Source organism: Tripterygium wilfordii, chromosome 8 (genome assembly GCF_013401445.1).
Source record: "Tripterygium wilfordii isolate XIE 37 chromosome 8, ASM1340144v1, whole genome shotgun sequence".
In the NCBI taxonomy this organism is placed as follows: Eukaryota; Viridiplantae; Streptophyta; class Magnoliopsida; order Celastrales; family Celastraceae; genus Tripterygium; species Tripterygium wilfordii.
In genome coordinates, this window is record NC_052239.1 from 3,458,250 (window position 1) to 3,481,026 (window position 22,777).

The following is a 22,777-nucleotide window of genomic DNA, read 5'->3' on the forward strand; positions in this document are numbered from 1 at the left end:
TGGAAATGGAGGTTTTTTTGCAGTTGTTGAGAGAGAAAATCTGGGAGAGAGAAAATCACGGTTTGAGAGGTGAGGTTTCGTGGGAGGGGAATGAAGTGTGAGGTTATTTTTGTAAAAGCATATCTCCATTAGACTTTTTTAAAAAGATGTTTTAATGGTTGTATCTTTTTACAAATAAGTACAATCTAGTGTACCGGCCCCCAGTTTTCCCATAAAAGATAAATTAGAATGAAATGATATTTTAATGATATGACATTGCCATTGACAAAAAGAAGGTATAGGATAGGGGTTTAAAATAGGGAGGGTTTTAATAGTGCTACCCAATATCAAATTATCAATACACGTACACAATTACACAAATCTTTGAACCCATACAATGACTAAGAAATTCTAAGTTACCAATAATTACTGCTATTCTTCCATTTCTTCCATTTGAAGTAATTTTTATACAAGCCCCATAACTCGAGCGCTAAAACTGAATACTAACATAATTTAAAGTAGTAGAGATTCTAAAAAAAAGTGTACCATTACATTAGTATTTGATGTGCCCGCAAACCTTCAATTCTATCATGGAATATTTGCTGCTTTGATTAGATATCATACATACAGACGAAATGAAGTTGGGCTCTTCATAATGCTCTGCAATGAAGTGATCCACGCCCACCTATGTACATGGAGCAAATCAGTTATGTTACAGGGGTTGTTCATTCAAATGCTATAGACCATGAAATTGTCATCGTCCAAAAGCGAATCAATATTGGTAAATTCTTCTTCATCTGCTGTCCCTTCAGAATTCGTCAATACCGTATCAGAGACCTGATAAAAAAAACCGCCATTGAAGGGCAATGCATTAGTGATAAAACTTGAAAAGTAGGTGTTTCTTGAGACTGTAGGACTAAGTTATATCAAAATTGAAATCAAAAGTTCTATTTAGAAACGAGAGACAAACTCTCAAAACATAGACCACCAACTGAGACAAACATCAACAGTTCGCAAGGACAAATACCAACTTCAGTCTCAGATCTCATCAAGATCAAAACAAGTTTGCCAAGGCAACCTTGGACTGATTTTATGGCCGTTTATTGCTGAGTGGTGAACTAGAAAAGAGCCCAAAATGGAAAAATCATATCCCGTCAGTATTTTGGCTCCAGCATAATATGAAGGCTTCATAATCTTGGCACACATCTCAAGAATTTGGAAATTGAAACAGCTAAACAGGAGTTTGTAGAATGCTCAGTAGCCTCAAGTAACTAAAAGTGAGCACTGGATGACAACCATCAAATAATCAAACAGAATATACCCAAAAGACCAGAAAAAATTAAGTGGGTTTGTCTAGCAGCAGTGAGAAGAGGATTCTGAACTTTATTCCAACAGAACAAGTAAAACAATTGAGGTATGATGCAAGCAAATAGTGACCCTTAATTAGCAGTTAAGGAAGAATAAAATTGACTAGTAGTGATATCAAAGGCTATGAGCTTGCAAAGTAAAATTTTGAAAATAAAATGACATATATACCTTTGATTCACGGAACCCTTCTACTACAGTTAGCAGCCTGCGGTATTGAGCTCTTCCCTCAGGATACTGAACCATGGACTTCACCCTGGTGAGTGCTTTTTGTAACCTTTCCTCAGTCTGTTTTCTTCCTTCCTTGAGAAAATCATAATCATCCTCTTTTGAGGACAAGCAAGGTGGATCAGGAAATGCATCTCGTCGAAATCCCCGCAAACCACTCCCTTTCCTCCTCCAGCGCAATATTACCTTCTCCAGAATTCCTACTGACCAGGTAATTGCTCTATATTGTTTCCTTACTTGGTGTCCCCTCACATGGGCCTTCACACAATTGATATTTAAAAGTCAGTACATAACATAATGCTCAAAGAATGACACTCTATAGTCTATACAAGAACGATTTCCCAACAACATTTTCAAATTTTTTTTGTTCAGCAATTAAATGTAGAACTTTAAATTTTAGCATAATAAATTAGATTACAAAGCCTTTTACAGACCAGCATGACTAAATGAGTCCAAGGTCAAAAGTAGCCTCGGTGACGAACCATATTGTTATATATAGCAATAACCATATGTCATTCCACAATTCTTTAAATCCAAGAAGACGATTTCCATGCCCATAGTAATAATAAGTAACCAATTATTCAACAGGATCATAAATGCACTAGAACAACCCGAGGTATCCGTCTTGCAAACAGATTCTTTCAAAATAAAAGCAATAGTTGCTGATGCAGAACAAAAGGGAATTCCTAATAGCATAATGGAATTATTCAAAGAATTTATGATGAGATCATTGAAGTTGAAAGGGACATTTAATGACAACGAAAACAAAGACTGACTTGAGAAAGGGATAAAGAAAAGAACCTGAATTTTTACAATTCTTTGTCGGATTATCAGGAATTCTTTTCTCTTCTTCCATCCACGAAACTTTTTTTGGATGCGTATTGCAGCAGAATGAGCCATACCATCAGGCTTTCGTGACTTTGCAGCTACAACTGAAAGAGCAAGCTCCTCTGACAGGCCAAATTCATCATCCTCATACTCAGTTATTTGTTTCCGCTGAAACGATTGCAACCTAAATACTTGGTGTATGCGATTAGCTGCTTGGGTGGCATTACAGACAGCAGTAAGTGAATCCTTCAGTGATAGTGCATCTGGGACATCACCGTAGTTAACAGGAGTGGTGGTCCGCTCTGCAACAGTTTGCACAGCTTTTGTTCCTGAGACCTCCTGTGCACCATCTTCTTTGGGATCATTCATAGTAAGGGATGAAAGATAGCTGGTCAACGAAACCTCCGCAAGAAAACCTGAAATCCCTTTGTGTCCATTGTCAGAAGCAAGGTCTGCAGGTGGTCTGCCCAAAGGAAATTCTGGAGACGGATCTGTCAATGCTCCAGGTGCCGCACCCAAAGAAACAAGGACAGCAACTGTCTGCTCTCTGAAGTTTTTTGAGTCCAGGGAAAACAACCACAAAACTACAAATTAGAAGTTTTAAGGGAAACCATGTTGAGCATAAGCCTAGTAATAATTCTAAGATTATTTATAAGGTAATTAAAGTGATCCATGAGTAGTTTATTTGCATATGGACAAAGCAATATGCAGCTCAAGCAGTGAGATAGACAAGGATAGCCGTCAATTCAGTGATTAAGTTCAGGAGTCAACGTAAAACAGTCACAAGAAAACATAAGGTATGAGGGACTACATAATGAGCATAAACCCGGGTAGCTAATGCAATCAATCCTAAAAGGAGCTTATAAAGCATCTATCAGTATTTTAGTTGCAAATTTATGAAACAATATTTAGCTTCAAGCTCTACACAGTTTCGTTTGTTAAAGCGCAAGATTATTAGTCTCAACAAGAGTTTGTATCGTCGCAGAGAAAGAGGGGGAAGCAGGGTGTACTGTCCAAAAGTTTTTTACTTTTATAATATAACAAAAGACAACAAATAATTATATAAAATATATCATAAAGGAGGGAAAAAGATCAAGAGGTCTTGCCTGCCACAGAAGGCAGCCCAATGGAGTGCAGTCCCTCCATTTGCATCACGGAAATTGATACTAACTCCAGCAGTTACAATTGGTTTTATAGCCCAATCATAACCAAGAGCAGCTGCTAAATGCAATGCACCTTGTCCATCAACATCTAATACACTAGGCCCTTTACCACCTTCAATTACTTTACGGAAGAGCCACGAGTACAACTTCTCTTTCATCCGCCCCTGAAAGATATGCTCTTTCACGTTGTGTTGATACGAATCCTTCTGCGATACTTGTTCTACCATGGGGTAACTTTCCTCTTCATCCCTTAACAACATAATTTTTCTAATTAAGTTTTGCTTCTCCTTCACATCTTCAAAGAGATTATTTGGAGAAGATCTCTGAGATAGTAACCTCACAAGTTGCATGTGAAGAAGCATTTCATCTGTACTTCCACCATATATATCCCTGACATCAACATCTTTAGCAGAGCCCAAACAATAATCAAATTCTCGCACCTCACTACAAGCAAACCTGTTGGAACAGGTCACATACAAAGGAACTCTTCCATCTTTATGAGGTGGGGCATGGCAACAAAGAATACCATCTCCCAGAACCTCCGCTGGAACCTCCACTTCACCAAACATGCATGACCAGTTATATTTTGCCACCTCTTGACCCCTCAAAAATGTTCCAGTGATGAGAACCTGTGTCAAGGTAAATCCAATGAGAGGACTTTTCAACTCTGATAAGATGAACGTTATAGAAACAATGAATTTGAAGAGGGGGATAAAACATTATGCGGCCAAGTTATAATACAAATAATAATATTAAGCGGTCTAAGGCTTCACCTAAAGTTGCCTTCTTCTGCTGGGAGGTTGTTTGGGGCATAAATTTAACTATGGATGATTTGCAAAGGGGAAACTTTCTAGGTGATAGATTTGTCTATGCAAGGCCTGCTTGGAACCAACAAGTCGCCTTTTTTTACACTGTGCGTAGTCTGAAAAAATTTGGTCATTGTGATGAGGCTTCAACAGGTTATAAATTCCTCATTAGATAAAGAACTTTTAGCCTGGAGATCAATCGAGAAGAACAAACATCAGAGGAACATTATTCAATTGATCCCCATGTCTGTGATATGGAGGACATGGATTGAGATGAACAACAGTCTTCAGGAACAAGGAATCTTCATGTTTTCTTAGATAGCAGGGATTAATAGTCTTATGTTTTGGTTTATTTTTCCTGGGAATGTACTACATTATATAAATCTTGCGTTGCACATGCACCCCCGGGCTGGTGCTTCAATAAATTTTCTCCAACCAAAAAAAAAGATGGCCAACACAAAAATGCTATTGTGAAGCCTAATGAGCTTTAATGAAAACATCTAGTAATTTCATGAAAAAATAGACACAGCATATGCCTAAATGCTTACTTGCAGCACTTTCTGCACAATCTTAATTGTAAACATAGGATAGATATCATACCTCAGATTCCGAGTCTGTATAGGTCCACTTTGGTGAAAAATCAACAATGCTGAAAAGCTGGTCCTGGGAGAGAGAGGGACTCAGTGAGGACTCACCAACTACATCTCCACATTCAACAGTGCCCCATGTAATGCCAGATGAGGACTGCATCTGCAAATCATCAACCTCCACAAGTTCTTTATCAACCCACCGAGAGAAACTGTCAACCTTTTTCAAGCCGCCTTCTCCATCTAACAATGATTGTTTTACAATTAACGTGTAGTTGAGGTTTCCTTCCGGGGTCATATCATTCTTGGAATTTGATTTTGTTGCAATCGCTCCTGCATCCACAAGCTGTCTTCGAAGGGCGTGCTCATTCTCCTGAGCGGTGCAATTATAAAATGGCTCGAACATATTCTGCATATTTGCAAGATGTGGTCCTTGTTCAAAGATACTGGTCTCGAAATCATATCCCAGCTCCAAATTCGACAGTGGGTCCATGGAGTGCCCAGAGAAATGCACGGAACCATTTTCAAATGGAATCTGGAAAGGAAAGTTTCAATTGATAAATAAAGCCCTGATTGGTTTAATAAAAGTATATATCTCTGTGATGTTCAATACCTTACAGAGATACTTACGGGTGGCAAACATTAATGCCTCAGTTAACGCTAGCATTTTTATCATTTCCACAGTTATCAATCATCCATGTTGTACATTCGAAATCAAGTAAACTAATAATTGGATATCTTTCAGGGGAAACATGGGCACAGTGGCAAACTCACTGCATATTGAAAGTCACAGGTTAAATGTAAACAATCTCTATGCATGCTGGGCTAAAGTGGCGTACGTCAACCTTCCCAAGACACCACAGTAGAAAAAGCCATGTGCACTGGTTAATTAATTGGACCTCTTTTAACATTCAACTAAACTTCAACTGGAAAAAATAATCAACATTCTCTGGTCTATGGAAAATCCATATGAAGTTAAGCTTACCAAATCCATATTAATGCTTAGAAAGATTGGGATATAGGGTTAGCCTAAAGGTGCAGCTGCAGAAACATACCCAGATAAATTATTCACATATTTTTTATATTCGTGTTCCTTTGAATCTTAGTCAAAATAATATTATGAATTTTAGATTTCAAGAAGAATTCTAGATAGCCAATTCTGAGAAATCCTATAAGCAAATTTTGAACTCTGCCATGCAGTTCAGTTTATCACTTCGTTTAAAGTCAAGTACCAACGCATTATGAAAATAGTAGAAACAGCGCTAATTACCTGCCAGCTGGATTCGCTAGGCATAGACCTAACAGCAGTTCCCCCTGCTAAAAGCTCTCCTAAGAACACATTCTCTCCTTCAAGCATGGCTCCCATGCTAGCAGGTTGGTTAGAAGACACAGTTACATGAGAAGGTAGATTCTCAGATCCCTTTGTACACTGCTCAAAAATATCCTCCCAAGAAGCTAAATTTTGAGACTCCATTATTCGAGTATCACCATCATTATTTCTAGGTCCATCCACATGAGGTGCAACACGGCCTACTTCAGGAATAAGAGTTCTAAGTATACCATTAAATAACAACAGCAGATCATGTATAAGTTCATAAAAGCCATTACATGTACAGAAAACTAAGAGTGGGGAAGCACACTCTGGTTAAGAAGAAAAACTGCGATAATCAGTGCTATCATAACTGACCCACACAAATACCAGCGGCACAATTTTTGGAGGTTCAACCGGTTGTCGCGAGAGGTCAAGGGTTGAACCACACAGTTTTTTAAAATTATTTCATTTGCTTATAAATAATAATAATAATAATAATAATAATAGTAGTAGATTAAATATTCACTTAATTATATATGGTTGTGTGACTTTTATACAAAGTGTATTCTTTGTACTTGTTTTTTCTGCTGATCTTCGGAATGTTAGGAGGGAAACAATTTGTAGTGAGCTGCAATTGTTTAAACTTTTTTTTTTTTTTTTTTTTTTTTGAATGAAAAATTTATTCACGCACCAAGGGGGTGCAGCCCAAACAGATTATAAGGGGGACATATTTAGACTATCAAAAATACTCTCAGAGGAAGAAGAACCCCAAAATCTAAGACACTCAAACCAGCTACCTATGAATGAGTCTAATGAGGATTCCTGGTTATTGAAAATTCTGCTATTTCTCTCCAACCAAATCTTCCACATTATAGACATTGGTATCAATTGAATGAACTTTCTATTCTTTTTGTCCCTGCCTATAGCCATCCAAGCCATCAATTCCTTATCAATAGTAGCACTAGGCACCCAAGAAATGCCCAACATCCTCAGAGCATTGGTCCAAATTTTGGTAGACCAAGGACAGTGCAGTAGGAGATGATTAATTGATTCCAGATCCACTTTACAGAGGCAACACCTGTTCACGAGAATAAAACCTCTCCTTTGCAAATTGTCCAGAGTTAGAATTCTACCCCATATGACCTCCCAGCAAAAGAAAACACATTTAGGGGGAGCTTTAGACTTCCAGAGCCACATCCAAGGAAAATGAGATCCCCTAAGTATTTTATCTCTTAGAAGTTCCTTGTAAAAGGAACTTACAGAGAAAAGATTGTTTTTTGATACCTTCCAACATAATTTGTCATCAATAGTAAGGGTGATTTTAGCACTATAAACCCTGCTCCAGAAAATTGTGAACATATCGACCTCCCAATCTTGCGCCTCACGGATAAAGTTGATATTCCAAGAGAGTCCTCCACCATACGATTGAACTAGTTGGCCTATGGTAGCCTCTTTCATGCATGCTAAAGTGTAAAGGTTAGGGAAAGAATTCCTGAAAGATGCATCACCTGCCCAAAGGTCATTCCAAAACCTGATTGAGTTGCCTCTACCAGCTTGGAAGTAAGTTAAAGCAAACCAATCATCCCAACCTTTCCTTATTGACCTCCACATACTGCAGCCATATGGAGCATTGTTTTGCTTTGTAATCCACCCATTGATGTCCATGCCATACTTGCAGACAATAACTTTCCTCCACAAGTGATCTCTATTGATGGTAAATCTCCATAGCCATTTGCCCAATAACGCCTTGTTTAAACTTTAAAGACTTAATCAGCATGTTATAATTCTTAAAGGGGTTCTATTAGACTAGACCTGTTGATGTTTGGTTGGTTTAGTTGCATATACTTTGACAAGCTTAAAACTAACATATGGATTTAATATGAATCATAGCAAACTTCAAGGAGTTTGGTTGTACGTTCATGTCATGCTTCATAGGTTTAGTATTATTACAGCACGAACATTTATGTGAATACTGAATAGAATCAATTTTGTTTTTAAAATATTTGGATCCAACATAGTAATATAGCACTTTGTGACCTATATGACACTTATTTCATAACCCTTTATGAATATTATATATTGCCAAATCTAATGCTTCTCTTGATTTTACGTGAAAGAATAGCGTCAATAGAACTGGCCTGGCTTTTATAAATAAATAAAAAAGAGGACGGTTGAACCGGCCAGATCGGACAAGGTACCTGAGCTAGGATGCATAGAAGAAGAGTGTTTGAGGCCAGCATTTATAGTGTCCATCATTGTACTTTTCTGCATTTGAATTTGAAGCGATTCGGGAGAAGAGTGGCGTCTGGAACTTGCTTGGTGGATGTCCTCTACATTAAATCGCTACATAAGTTAAGAACTCATGCACGGCTGAACACTAGCATTACCGTAATTATATTAGAGTAATAAGGTAATTTCTTCCTGGAAATGAGAGGCATATAAGAAGTATTTGCAAATCAAAGGCAGAAATTACCTGAATCAGCATCTTCACCTAGTGATGATAGAGTACTGGTTGGGCTTGTTGAATCCGTGTTTCCTGAACGCTCTATGCTATGATTTTGCTGAAAGCTAAAATTCAAAGGACTGCCATGCGCTCTGTTACCCTGATTGAAAAGTAAACCAGATAATCCAAGTACAAAATTATATAGCGAATATGTTCATTATACGTAAACAACTGGGGGAAAATACGAAAGGAACTCAACAATGAATCTTGATGATCGGTTGGGATAATTTAAGAAAAATTTGAAGATTTATAAAAAATAGACAACTGGAGCATCACAAAGGATATAGCTGAAAAACTAAAAATTTATGATCTTCAAAAAAAATTCCCCATTTCTTCATATTGCAGATATTGATATCCAATTGGAGGTTTTCCCAATTTAACTATACTATGCTGTCTATATACCTGCAAACCAAAACTGAGATATTGAGAATTGTTCTCTCTTAATGGAGTCCAGAAGCCGAGACTTGAATTTCAGACTCTTCCGTCTTTTTTTGGAGATTAGAGGAGAGTTATCTTTGGGGGACAGTTGTTATTGCAAAATATAATCTGGCCCACGATGGATAGACACCCACCAGAAATCCATGTGGAGTGAGCTAGGGAAGATGATTAATAAAGGATGGGATATTCCTTGTATGCATTATTATAGAGATCATAAACAGAACTTTTATCCTTGCTTTAACCTGGATATTGGAGTGGAATTTCTTCATTGAAATCACCTTTAACCTGATCTTTACATTGGCAAGAGATAAGGTTGCGGTCTGTATCAAGATCCTACTGATGGACTTATAAGAGGAAAATGAATTTTGTCCTATAAGGACAACTTTGGGAATGATGGGAATGAGGAAGGTTTACATATTTCTTTAAGTTGATTTACAATGTGGGTTGGATGATTTCGAGGTGGCTTTACATAATTAATTTTCTAGGGTATTACTTTTAGAGTCCTTTAGTATTTAGGATTTTAGTTTATTCTTATTAAACTAGGAAGTCGTATATTATTAGAATTAGTAGACTATTTATTTTCTAATTAGAAGTAGTATCGGATTAGAACTTTGGATATCTATATATAAGGACCCAATACTGTCCTAACTAATTACGCTCTGAAGAATTAGAAAAATATTTGGAGCCTTTGCGTAGGGTTTATCCCAATTGCAATCGGCTTTCAAGACAATATTTGCTTTGATTTACTTGGCTCTTTAGGGTATTCTTGCTCCAACTGGCTTGAGCTTGTGTAGATTATTGATTATTCTATGCTTTCTACACTACATATTGTATCAGGAGTCAATTCTATGAATTCTATCAACCAAATCTCTCTTTAATTTTGTTCTTTGGTGTTTTCAATTGGATTTGATTTGTTTGTTGTGGGATTTTTAACCAACAAAGCACCCTACTCTCCTATCTTTCCTATTATACTAGCATTAAAAATTATGGACAAGGCTGTATTCCAAATCATTAAAATTGGGAAGAGTTTATGATAGCATAAAAAATGATGATGAACTGATGAGTATAAAGTACCTTAACTTCCAAGTAGTGAACAAAAACTATGTGCATTAGCTCCCTGCAACATTGGACAAGATTATAAATGAAAAATCCCATAACAAAATATTATATTAAGGAATCAAAATAAATTTCCCCAAGAGAAAAAACTGAATAATTTGGTTTTGACTTTTGAGGGCCACAAAGTTACAGGCATCACAGAAATTGTCATTAACAATTTAGATACCATGGAAAACAAAAAGGAAAACAGTTTCAAACTTCAGGAAAATAAGACGAATAAATCATATGAAGGATTGCTAAAGACAAGAAAAGTTGGTGAAGGGAAAGATTTCAAGGGGGAAGCAATCAAAGAAAGAAACACATTCCTGATGCAAAAAAAGATGAAACTTATAGCAGTTGCATCTCTCAGAGTTCAAATATTTCTTAACTTCCAAATGATAAGAAAACAAGAAAATGAAACCTAAATCATGCATTCCAACATTAGCATAAGCATTGCCTTTGTTTGTTGCATTCTCATCTAGAATGATGCATTCTTAAAACCCTCCAATCAAATTGCACCTGCAAAATACCGCAAGCGATGCCAGAAGTGGCTTATAACAGTGCTGATTCTCCAGGCAATAGTGATTCTCAACAGCAGCAAGTTCTCCCAGGCAAGCCGGGCCAGGAGACCCGATAGAAATTACCTCACGCCTTAACCCCTACCCATTTCCCCCTTCAATATTTTCCGTCCCTGCGGCCTGGAGAGCCATCTCTTTCGAGTAAAAAAACCAATGGTTTCAATTATTTGACATTCAGCCCATCAAAATTCACAGACCATATCACAGAGTTGCATATTTTACATGATGTCATCTATAATATAACTGTTTAAATATGTGTGATTTAAGAAAATGCCTTAAAGTTTCCAATGTCACTAAATCTACTAACATGGTGATCTAATCCAAGCCAATGTCACAAGATCAAGGGGGACAAGACACTTAAAAAATCATGTTTCTTTGCGGAAGCCATCTTTTATGGGGGGAAAAAAAGAGCAGATAAGATCAAGACACCCATATGGTTCTGATAAGTAAGAAAGAAAATGGTCATTTGGTGCAAGGTCTAAGTTATTATGCTAACCACACCATTTGCCAATGTTCCATGCTTGCCACTTGTTAACATAGCTTCACCATATTTGTTTAACGTGGCAAGAGAAAAAATCACTTTAAGGTCATCCCTAACTCTAACTACGTAATCAATTCATGTACTCGCTTATTTTATTCATTACACATATTCTCTTTGTCCTATAACCTATCATACTTAAGGGTAAAGTTCAACAAACTGTTAAGAGATAAATATCCCACTCATGCGGTACCATTTCCTCTCTCTAATAGGCCTTTTAGGGAGAGTGGACGATCACTATAAGCCAAATTTAACACGGTATCGGAGAGGGTCCTAGCGATGTGTCATTGGATGGCCTTACCTCCACCCGTTTCTTGGGCCATGGTTTGCCCGTTTGTTGCACTTGTTGGACCTTTGGATTGTCCATTCCATAAGAGAGGGGGAGTGTTAAGAGATAAATGACCAACATCATCTAGTTTGGGTGAATTGTATATGCATATATATGGTACCCTCCCCTCCCTCTAATAGGTCCTTTTAGGGCGAGTGAATGGGCCACTAACACAAACGTTACCTATAATACTTAAAAGTGTCCAAAAAACTAAATTCAACAATTAATTTCCAGTAAATTACAAGCATAGCAAGAAGTGTTGTCACTTATCCATCCATATCTCATTACACAAGATGCAATTTTATTGATGTCTATGGCAACATGATCAACAATTCCTCCAAGTTCAATCTCATGTAGCAACTTCTTTGATGCTCTGTTTATCCTCCTTGTTGTTCCTTGCATGCACCTTCTTGCACTTCATTAAAGTTTCACCATTCAAAATAAATATTACAAACAGATAGCACTCACTTCTCTCAGAAAATATAGCCAATAATCAGATTGCTCTGGCACGAGAGTCGAGACACTCAATCAGGCTCCTTTCTTTTATCGTATCATTTGAAGCTTCAACTAGACATTGATAACATGAAAGGTTAATGCAGCCATGCTACCTCTTTGCACTATATTGTCAAACTTATGCATCTAATGAGACATCACAGTTCCCCTTATTTGACTCGAGCTTTGATTTGACTAGACGATAAAGTCACAACTGGCAATAAATAAATACATGAGTATGCAAACACCAAACAGCTAGAAAACACAATATGACAAGGGAACATATTGAGACGAGTGACATGCAGAGATAGCTGTAAAATACTTGTAAGGGGGTCTATAATTACACCTAAAGAGGTGGTCAAGAATTAAATCTACCCAAAAAGAGTTGAGCTTCGATATGAACGAGCAAGAAATTAATTACACCAAGTATGGAGCAGATCAAGATGTAATTTTTTAAGTTTTTTGCTACTCTCTCAATCCCAAAAAGATTCATCACCATTCCACTTTTAGCTGTCCACAATCTATCCTTTCAGAAATCAGCGAGTAAGAATTAAGCAGGTTTCAGTCAGAGATACCACAGCATGGACAAAATATGAAAAGGCTTCCCATGAAAGAAATTAATCAAAACTGCAAGAAAAAAGGCACTACAGGCATAATATATTGTGGTCATAGGTGTTAAAGCATTAATATCAATTAGCATTAATGAGCACAGGGACTATAAAGTCGGAATTCAGAAGGTATGATTTTTCACTACTTGGGGCCTAGGGTCAATGGCCACTGCCTGGTGCAAAGCTGTGACTGACCCTCAATCCTTACTACAATAATTAAAGATGGATACCATGCCTAACCCAGATCACCGTCAAACTTGCTAACTGCAATACACAGTATACCTAGTTGAGTCATGCCCAAGAGGATTTAGAAAATTAAAGCAGTTTAACATAAAATGAATCTCAAGAATCCTCTGGAAGGAAATTGACAGGGCGAACCATTTTAACTCTTAGTCCCTTACCATCTTGTACTTTTATATCGAGCATTAAATAAAAGCAAATAAAAATTTATTTCTTATATGGTTTTGTGGTTCCAATTTCCAAACACCTCTTAAGGATGCCAGAGTAAGAAAATGGGCTCAGAAAAAGCCTTCAACACGGAAAAAATATCAGTTCATACTTACTGCTCAAGCATCCAGTAACAGCGCCTTTGAAAGTTCTCATTCTCTTCACCATGGGCATAGTAGCAATGAAGTACATCAACACTTCCAACCTAAAAGTTCTTGAGCCATCAGGATCAAATACATCTTCTTTTCAAAACAAATTCTTTCATTTGATATATGTCAAATTACTAACAATGCAAAACAAGACGATTTTAAACCACTAAATAGCTGCTATCTGTTTAGTACAAATAACATTATATGTTGTGCGATGTTCACATATCTTTACTCAAAATGCAAGTAAGGTGTCCGTTTGAAAACATACCTTCAGCTTCTCATGAGCTTCCTTAACAGTTTTTCCATCCTTTTTCTTCCTCCAATTATGACAATCCTTTCTAAAGTATCTTAACACCTTCCTATCGAAAAGAAAAAGTGAACCACCTGACATTATTCCACAAAAAGGGAGAAGGAAGATTAGAGGTCAAATTCATGCATTTCTAGGCCTAGATAATCTCAAATGTGACAAAATAAATAAAACAAATGTTCAAAGTGGACAGTACATTCTTTCATCATTCATGGCCAACTGGAGGGAAAAGGGGGGGGGGGCAAACAAAAGAGTGAATTACACAAACGCTTTTATGCATGAAATAAAGGATTGCTCAGAAATTACTTTTTATTGGCAAGTATAGTCATGGGCCTCAAAAAAGGAACTTAGAAAAAACTAGACTGCCCCATCACAAGTGAACCCATATGACTAGGAAATCAAGTAGCTAAGCCCTGACTTTCCTATTACACATTTTGGCATTAACATGGCTCCCCAAACAGCACTAGAAACAAGAAACAATAAGGATCTTACTTGGTGATAATGTTAGAGGCCTAAAGGTCCATGCAATAAGTCTAGACATGTAACCACTATATAAATAGAAAAGACAGTGATTGAACTGTATCATATTACTTCAATGATACATACTTGGTGGTCTGTTAGGTGGCTCTGAAGAGATATGGAATTTCTGAGAATTGCGAAGAATTTCACAGATTTCAGCAGGTCTCAACCATCGATGTTGGGCTTCTAATTGTAATTCCTGTATATCTGCACAGAAATAAAACTATTAATTACTTAAAAAGGTTTTGGAAACAAACTACACGAATGTGAACTACTGATCAAGTGTGATCGTAGTGCAACAGCAATTTCCCCAGAAAATTCATACATGAGGAAGACATCAATTAAAGTAGAATTTAGAATTTCAGGGACTAAGGAATAGTATGGTGCATAGCAACAGGCCACTGTATAATGTACCCCTCCTCACCAAATTATGATTGCTCAGTAATAACAATGTGAATTCCTTTTCCATTTTGTACACAGAACAATCTTAATTTCGTTATAGATATTCAATCCCAATCATATCAACAACCATCAGGCCATAGACATTCAAGAATCCACCAATCACCACAGGGTACAAAATTCAATCACCTATTCAACGAAACAATCGATCACACAACATATCACCATTAATGTATCCAGTTCTTTCTATTTGTGTCGTCTCAACTGCCACGCAAATTTTTTCTCTGAATTTATAAATGACAATCAATAACGACATTCAACTCTTTCATGATCAGCTGACAACAACATTTTGTAACTTCCTCTCATATCTTTATGACCCCTAAACACTTGAAATTGATAGGTTTCATTTGTATGTTGCTTCAAAAAAAGTTCCATGGACTTCACAAACACATGTGATGTAGGAAGTAATACAAAGAATTAGAAATTTGTGTTGATTTCATTAACAGCATACAAAAATTTTAGAATTTACAATTAAGTAACCAAAGGCATTATACAATTTCCTTGCACAGTATTTAAGTATGTATTTTTTAGGTGACATAGGACAAGTTGCCTAGTTTCCTTTAGGAGAGTTGTTTAGTTATTTCATTTTCTTATTAGAAATCTATTTCTTATAGAATATTAGGAGTTTTAGTGCTAGTAGAAATTCTATAGTTTTTAGAGTGTTTTTCTAATTTTAGTATAATTAGATTACTTTCCCTAATTCTAATAGGATTAGCTGGATGTGCCTATATAAAGGCATGAATAGTCTTGTTAGAAAAAACTTTGCCATTGAATAAACTTTAAGTTTACTGTTTAGAGAGTTTTCTTTGTGCATTCTAGTCGATTCCAGATGGTTCCAGGTGGATTCCAGGTTTTCAAAAACTATTGTAGTTTAGTTATGGTACTTCATGCTTCCATCGCATCATTAGGCTTGGGTCCTTCAATAATTAGGAGTTGAATTAATATTCTAGTATACCTTATCTTACGGGTCCACAGAACCAAACTAGTATTGAACAACCAAACCAAACCAAGAAAAAACCGACCCGACCGAAATAAAACTAAGGTCTTTGGTTCAGTTCGGTTCTTTGAGTTTCGAAATTCCAGATTTTGGGTTCGGTACAGGTATTTTATTTCAGTTCTAAACCGGACGTTTAATTAGTACAAGTATATAACATATATATTTCAGATTTGTGCTATATATATTATGTTAAACGTATATGACTTTGATTACTTAATTATGATTAGTCTCTAATTACTAACTCTAGTTACTTAGTCACCAACTGTGAAACTTCGAGTAAACCGAGGACCGAACTGAAACTTGAAGTTACAATTGGTTTCTGTTCTCAACTTCTCATACAAAATTTGGGCGGTTAGGTCCTTAAAAATTTTGGTCCAAAAACTTCTGGTCTTTTGGTTTAGGACCAAAGGACCAATGAACACTCCTACCTTAACTGTACTGGATTAGAAATTAGAACTTTGCTTTATGAGGAAGTTCTTCTTCCATATTAGCCCTAGTCAGTCAATTCTTTTTTCCCAATTAATCAGAATAAATTCAATTTTTACCATCAAACTGGGAATTAGTTCTGCAAATAAGGTAGTTTCATATACACAAACTCCAATAAAAGTGCTCAAACAAACTTTCTTTGCATAATTTGCTCAAAGAAAAAAAAAATCATTTGCAACTCCACCAAAGTCTCTTCTGAAGAAAAATTTTGGGAAGGACTTGATGAATCATAAGATATCTATTTGTTCTCTTGTTTCTGGGAATTTTCTCACATAGATGACTTTGTTTGCAAGATGCATTGCAACAATATGTCAGACTTGTATGCCGGGGCCTTCCAATTGGACACCAGATTGTTCCTACTGGACCTACTCTGTACAACCCTCATTTGACCTTCTTTATTCAAACACGCTTTTGAGGCCACTTAGTCCACTGAACATTATTATGAATAACCATCCATAGTTCCATACCACATAAGTTAAATCACTTTCATACAGCCTTCTATCTCTGTGGATGGTTGCCTAATTCAATAATCAGTCCCCATGCACCGCATAAGCCTCCATTGAAAAACAAATAAATATTGATTAACAGTTTCTTCTAAAATAATTCATTCGTCCCGATTAGTGATTACAATCCCCTGACCGAGCTCCAAACATATCTTTCTTCAGTAACTGAGCTTTGCACACACATACACAAAGTGCAGGAAATTGACTCATTTCTAGGAAAGAAGCTCCAGTAAAACAAGTATCAACAAACAGAGAATTGATGGAATGATCAATCCATCGAAATATTAAAAAGCAAACAGATCTAAACCGCAACCATTGGAACAAATAAACAATAAATAAATAAAAGAACAAGAAAAAAGGACTTTGAAAATCTGACCTAATCGAGGACCCAATCCGTACGATCCACGATCCGCCATGAGAAAGAGACAATGACCGATGCAGAGAGGCTGACTGAAGCAAAGACACGGAAGTTCAGCAATCCGATTAAGTTGAGAAAAAGGAACGACCTCCTGCTCAAAGATATTTTTTGCTTTTCCTTCGGTCTCTCTCGCTTTTTTATTTGTTACTTCGATTTTCGAGTCAAGTCAGCTTCTTAGAATCTGAAACGTGAAGTGGGGGGTTTCGTACAGTTCGGACTCGGGCTATTTTTAGTTTCCTGGGGAAGGCGAAAGCAGGAGGAAAGTGAACTTTTAAAAAGATAATAATAAATAATTAAATATAAAAAGGAGGAAAGTGAACTATTATTTGAGGACTACCCTGGTAAGAGTATTGTACAATTTATTTGTTTTGATTTAAATCAATTTGGATTTGGTCAATTATGTAGGTCCAATTTACTTATACTCATTTAAAATAATCTGGGTTAGGGTCCAGACATGTAAATATTTCGTAAACACATGATGTTGTCCGACTTAAAATTGACCCAAAATCGATTTTTTGCCACCTCTAATAACATATATCAAAATAATACAGTCATGGTAAGTTATTTAAAGGATAATCTTTGTATTTTCTAATGTTTATGAAACATAAAAGAATATTTTGTTTCACCAACAAACTATAAATAGATTAAAAGAGCTATATATTCACAAACCATGAAAAGGTATGGGGGCAATGATCTTTTATCAAAATATATGGGAGAATTTGTCATTTTGACAAATGTGATGTGGGCAAAAATATTTTTTACCCTCTTTATTAATGGTAGTAAACTGATCTGTGCATGTCATCTTATTATTAACAAAACTTTAAGTAACCTTTAAGGATATCACTTAATATACAAAATACATACTATTTTTCCACAAAATTCAAATAGAATAAATTCTGACAGGGTAGTTGTGCATTTTGATCTATGTAAATTTCGAATATTTAAATCGTTTCACTCTATCAACATTTGAAAAATCACAAAATATTAATGTCGATAGTTGAATTATTTAATTTCTCAACATGAAGGATTTATCCTCAACCAAATTAGTCACTCCTAACATCAATATAAAGCATGTTTTTTATCATATATAATCTTTATTAAAATGTATAGACAATTATATTTTATTAGGCCAAATGGAATGTATCATGCTAATTACTAATTAGTACTACAAAACCTATAGAACTAAAAAAAATAGTAAAGTATGAATATTTTTTTTTTTCCTATAATTTTTTGTAGGACTTGAATCATGGCAAGATTCAAGTTTCCTCTTAAATAAATAATAATAATAATAATAAATTATTTATTTAGAAAAACATAATAATTCGATGATAAATTATGCACATATTTTGCTATTAAATATTATACAAAATAATGGAATATTTTTTAATTATATGATTGAAGTATTTGAATATTCATGGTCATGGGTCGTATTTGATGGCTTTCTGCCATATCCACGTATTTAAAACATGGCAAATATTGAAGGTCCATTAAAAAATGGACCTACATATGCTATAATCAAGTGTTTTTTTTAAATCATCAAGTGCTTAGTATTTCTTCATCACTTTGGAGTTTCTAATCCTATTGTTGTTTGAAAATTGATGGTCAACCATAGTTTGACCATTATTAATTGAAAGTTCAATAATATTTATTGAATGAAATTTATGGATAATTAATTCTTGTTATAAGGACAATAAATTAAAACAATTAGTGTGACCAAATCAATTTTTGGTTGGACGTAAAAAGACTCCAAAGTGACCATGAAAAACATGGTGAACAAAGTGCAATAAGTGTGTGTGTGGATACCACATTAGAAAAATACAATGTGGATGTGGTGTTTATAAACTCAAGCTTTGCAGTAAGACTTTGAGCCCAAGGGCACTCAAGCTTTTGTAGGAAGGAGAGACTCCCCTTTATGGGCTTTGATTAAACACACGCGCGCCACCATCCGTTCGGCCGACTCGATTCGGTCGTGTGTGGTGGGCTTGTGATTAGGCCCAGTTCAATTCACATCTTAAATTTTTTGCATAGTGGTACAAGCCCCAGCCCATAGAAGAGAAAGCCCAACATCCAGATACATTGCATTTGGACAAGAGACTTAGTCTCAAGTCAGGCCCAAAATTTCTCTCTAATTTTTCTAGGCAATTGGTTGCTCCAGCTTCTATATAAGGAGACATGTAGCTTCATTTCATAAATACGAAATTTCTCCTTCTTTGTTGTTGCCACAAAATTCTTCTCTTCTTCCCTGTTGAAACTCTGTCAAAATCCTAGTCTGAGAGTGTTGTTCTTACTTGGTTCGTTTGTACTACCTGTTTTGGAGTGTCACTAACAAGATGGTGAAAAGAGTGTTGTATCTTGGGAGGTGATTGCTCGGAGTTGCTAGACACCGCTAGGCAAGAGTAAATTCACTTTTAAGGAGATTCGGTGCACATCGTACCTCGCTCTTCCTTGTTGTTCTTCTCCAGTTGCTGCAAACTTCGGTTTCAGTATACTTAATTCATGCAATTTTAATTGTGTTATTGTTTTTTGCCAGTGTTACTGTTTATGCTAATGCTAATGTTTCATATTGTGTAACTAGGTTGCAGTATATTCAATATATTAATTATTACATTTGTTCATGCATGTTATATCTCCAACAATTATTGTAACTAGAGTTCGCAAATTTTGAAACTTTAATATAATACAAGACTTTATTAGAACTCAAAACAATTATAGTGTTCAATTCATGACCAACGAGAGGTGGTTCGGTTGACAATTGATTGGGTTAAATCTATGTGTGTTTAAGGTTCGATTCAAATGAAAAGCAAAATTTCTCAATGGTATTTAAAAAAACAAGTGTTGACGTGGACACTCAAGAAACTCCCCTATCCTCAGTTTTAGTATATGTATAGATAGATAGGGAAAAGGATTTGCTGGAATTATTCCAACAATTCCACCTCATCTCCACCATTGAATGCAATTAAGTGTAGTGTTGTCAAATCAATGTATTGTTGCATTGGATGGTGGAGATGGGGTGAAATTATTGGAATAATTCCAGCCCCCTATCCCGATAGATAGATGGATGGATAGAAGATAGATAGATGCATGAAGAACCCTAGACTGCAACAATAACTCCCCTTTAACTCTCAATTTTTTTATTTCGCAAAGCCTATCGTGGTGGATATGGCTTATTAATTGAAGGCATGTATGTGTGAAGATCTATGTGATAAAATGGTGGGGCCAAGTTAATTTGCATGGTGATATAAATGGGCGGCTGAGTTGTTTGACATGATTTGGTCGGCATGGATATGTGGGCACAAATGCTTGGCTGAGTTGTTGTCCAAGAGATGATCCATATAAGCATGCAAAGGAGTACTATCAAGCATTGAATGATCTTTGACAAAGCCATGCAACACTGTTGATAATTCGGCTCAAAGTTTTCTATAAATATATCAGTTGAAGCTTCAAGTAAGAGCAAGCACTAGCTATTCAGTGCTTAGAGACATCCCACAACCGAGAGAGATAAACACTTGAGAGAATAAAATTGAGGTTTCTCCAGTGTGTGTTCTCCTTAGTTATAAGAGATATATCATTGTTTTCTCCTTGTATTTAGAGAGAAGTTGTAATTCTCATATTTTCTCCTAGTAAAATCCTCTCACACTTGCCCGTGGACGTAGCTCATATTAGATGAACCACGTAAAATATCTAGTGTTCATTTTATCTTTCTCAATTTCACTTCAGTTGCAAGCTTGCTTCAACCCATAATTTCATAACAACCGGTTCGATTATCGTATATTTTAAGGAAATATAACTAGTCTTTCGTTGAGCATGTATGCTCTTCACAACATATACATATATGTTAGTAATGTCAAATGTTGTGGGATAGGGGTTTTTCAAGATCATTTTATATTTTTCATAGCATTTCTTGCACGCTTATGTAGAGGTGAATGAGAAAATCATGTATTTATATAATGAAAGGAGATGAAAAGACGTGAATGCATCTAGATTAGAAGTCTCATTCATGTATTCCCATTATTGATGGCGAGATACATGCACTTCAAGATTCGTATATTCATCTTCATGAAATGTTTTCGCATTCAATACTGTTCATGAATGGTCATGACTATTCATAAAGGGACACTTAAATTGATGGCGCATGTATGTCTAGATACATGCACTTCAAGATTTGTATATTCATCTTCATGAAATGTTTTCGCATTCAATACTGTTCATGAATAGTCATGACTGTTCATAAAGACACTTAAATTCCTATAAATAGATACTTCGATATATGAGGGAGAGCGACCTATCTTGTTAGAGGAGAAGTCAAGATCTTGATGTTGTTTGTTGTTTGTTAGCAGAGACATGAGTACTGTTCATGAATGGTCATGGTTTGGTGAAGCACGATGTCATTCAGCGATCATCTAATGATGTCCGGTGTAATACGGTATTGTTCGAGAGTGTCTTAGGGCCTCAAATTCTCTTACGCTTTTGGGTAAATGAATACAATCATGTCCATGAACTTTTTCAAAAAAATTTCCTATGAACAGAGAATTCATTCAAACAGTTCAGGCATCGATCAAAATAGTTCAATTGTTCATTCACTTGAGTCAAATGCATTTTACATATTTTCAAAGTGTCTTGTTGAAAGACTACAAAATATTTTATTGGTTCCTCCTAGAAGCATATTAGGATACTATTTCTAGTTGTGAATATCATTGTCTCACGAGAGACATACACTCAATATATCCAAAGAACCCGTGTAGAAGGCGAATTATGTCTTCAAGACATAGTGTTAAACACTAGTTTTGATTGTACATTGTTTGAATTGAATCCACTTTAGAATATATTTATTTTATTTATTATATAATTATTTCATTGCTTTTCTATTTCTCTCATTGAATAAAAAAAACATATAATTATGTGATGATGTACAAAATCGGACCGACTTCTCGACTGCTCGATAATCGGTTATTTGGTTAAGCAGACGTCTCAATTGATCAGACTAAGAATAAGAAGGTTGTTGCTCTATCTCTCCACAAATATAAAACATGAGTTATGAGGTCCGCGAGGAGTACCTCAGGTGGACGATTCGACGCTAAAGTTAGATCGATAGAGAATATAGCTAACGAGACAGCTTGATATTTAGAGCTCTCTTTTTAGTTAGTAATCAAATAGTGAAAAGTGAGATATATTTACATGAGTGGAGGTCCCCTTTTATATGAATCTCTCTTGATTGCGAGAGAGATTTTCGGGGGTAAATCCCTTAAAGATCTCTTGAATGTCTTCTCGGTACCCAGAGATATTTTGGTCAACTGGCACTTGAGGTCATTCTTTTCAAATAATGCCAAGGAGTATATATCGAGATGACATCTAGGTCTATCGAGATGCTTCCCAGTCTAAACCCCTCTCCTTCCTATATGGTGACAAGTATCGGTGTTCTATTGGATGAATATTTTTATATTATCAATTTATCATTATGCATATAAAAAAAAAAAACCCAAAAATGGCAACACGGCTCCCGAAGAGTTTAACAAAATTCTTGGGGACAAAAAGAAAATAAGAAAGCATTCAAGTTGTAAACTTGACGTGCGAATATGCGATTCGTCAACGATTTTTACGTGTCTCTTGTAAAGCCGGACACGAAAAATAAACTTCTTCAGGGAGG

General features: G+C 35.9%; 1 protein-coding gene across 2 annotated transcripts; it reads right to left on the reverse strand.

The window, feature by feature from the left end:
* Nucleotides 1–283: 283 nt before the first annotated feature.
* On the reverse strand, nucleotides 284–17,364 carry LOC120003514 (calmodulin-binding transcription activator 2-like). Of its 2 annotated transcripts, none has more exons than XM_038852527.1 (13): nucleotides 17,092–17,364; nucleotides 14,358–14,477; nucleotides 13,713–13,828; nucleotides 13,412–13,500; nucleotides 10,284–10,326; nucleotides 8,742–8,871; nucleotides 8,467–8,598; nucleotides 6,227–6,486; nucleotides 4,970–5,491; nucleotides 3,507–4,192; nucleotides 2,374–2,947; nucleotides 1,516–1,830; nucleotides 284–816 (listed from the first exon to the last, which is right to left on the reverse strand). In XM_038852527.1, exons 1-13 carry the CDS (start codon nucleotides 17,129–17,131, stop codon nucleotides 709–711), a joined length of 3,135 nt encoding a protein of 1,044 aa, XP_038708455.1. In that variant the 5' UTR covers nucleotides 17,132–17,364; the 3' UTR covers nucleotides 284–708. The 2 variants fall into 2 exon arrangements, with proteins under 2 accessions (XP_038708455.1, XP_038708454.1); XM_038852526.1 differs by having other exon boundaries at nucleotides 6,227–6,489.
* Between the last annotated feature and the right edge of the window lie 5,413 nt (nucleotides 17,365–22,777).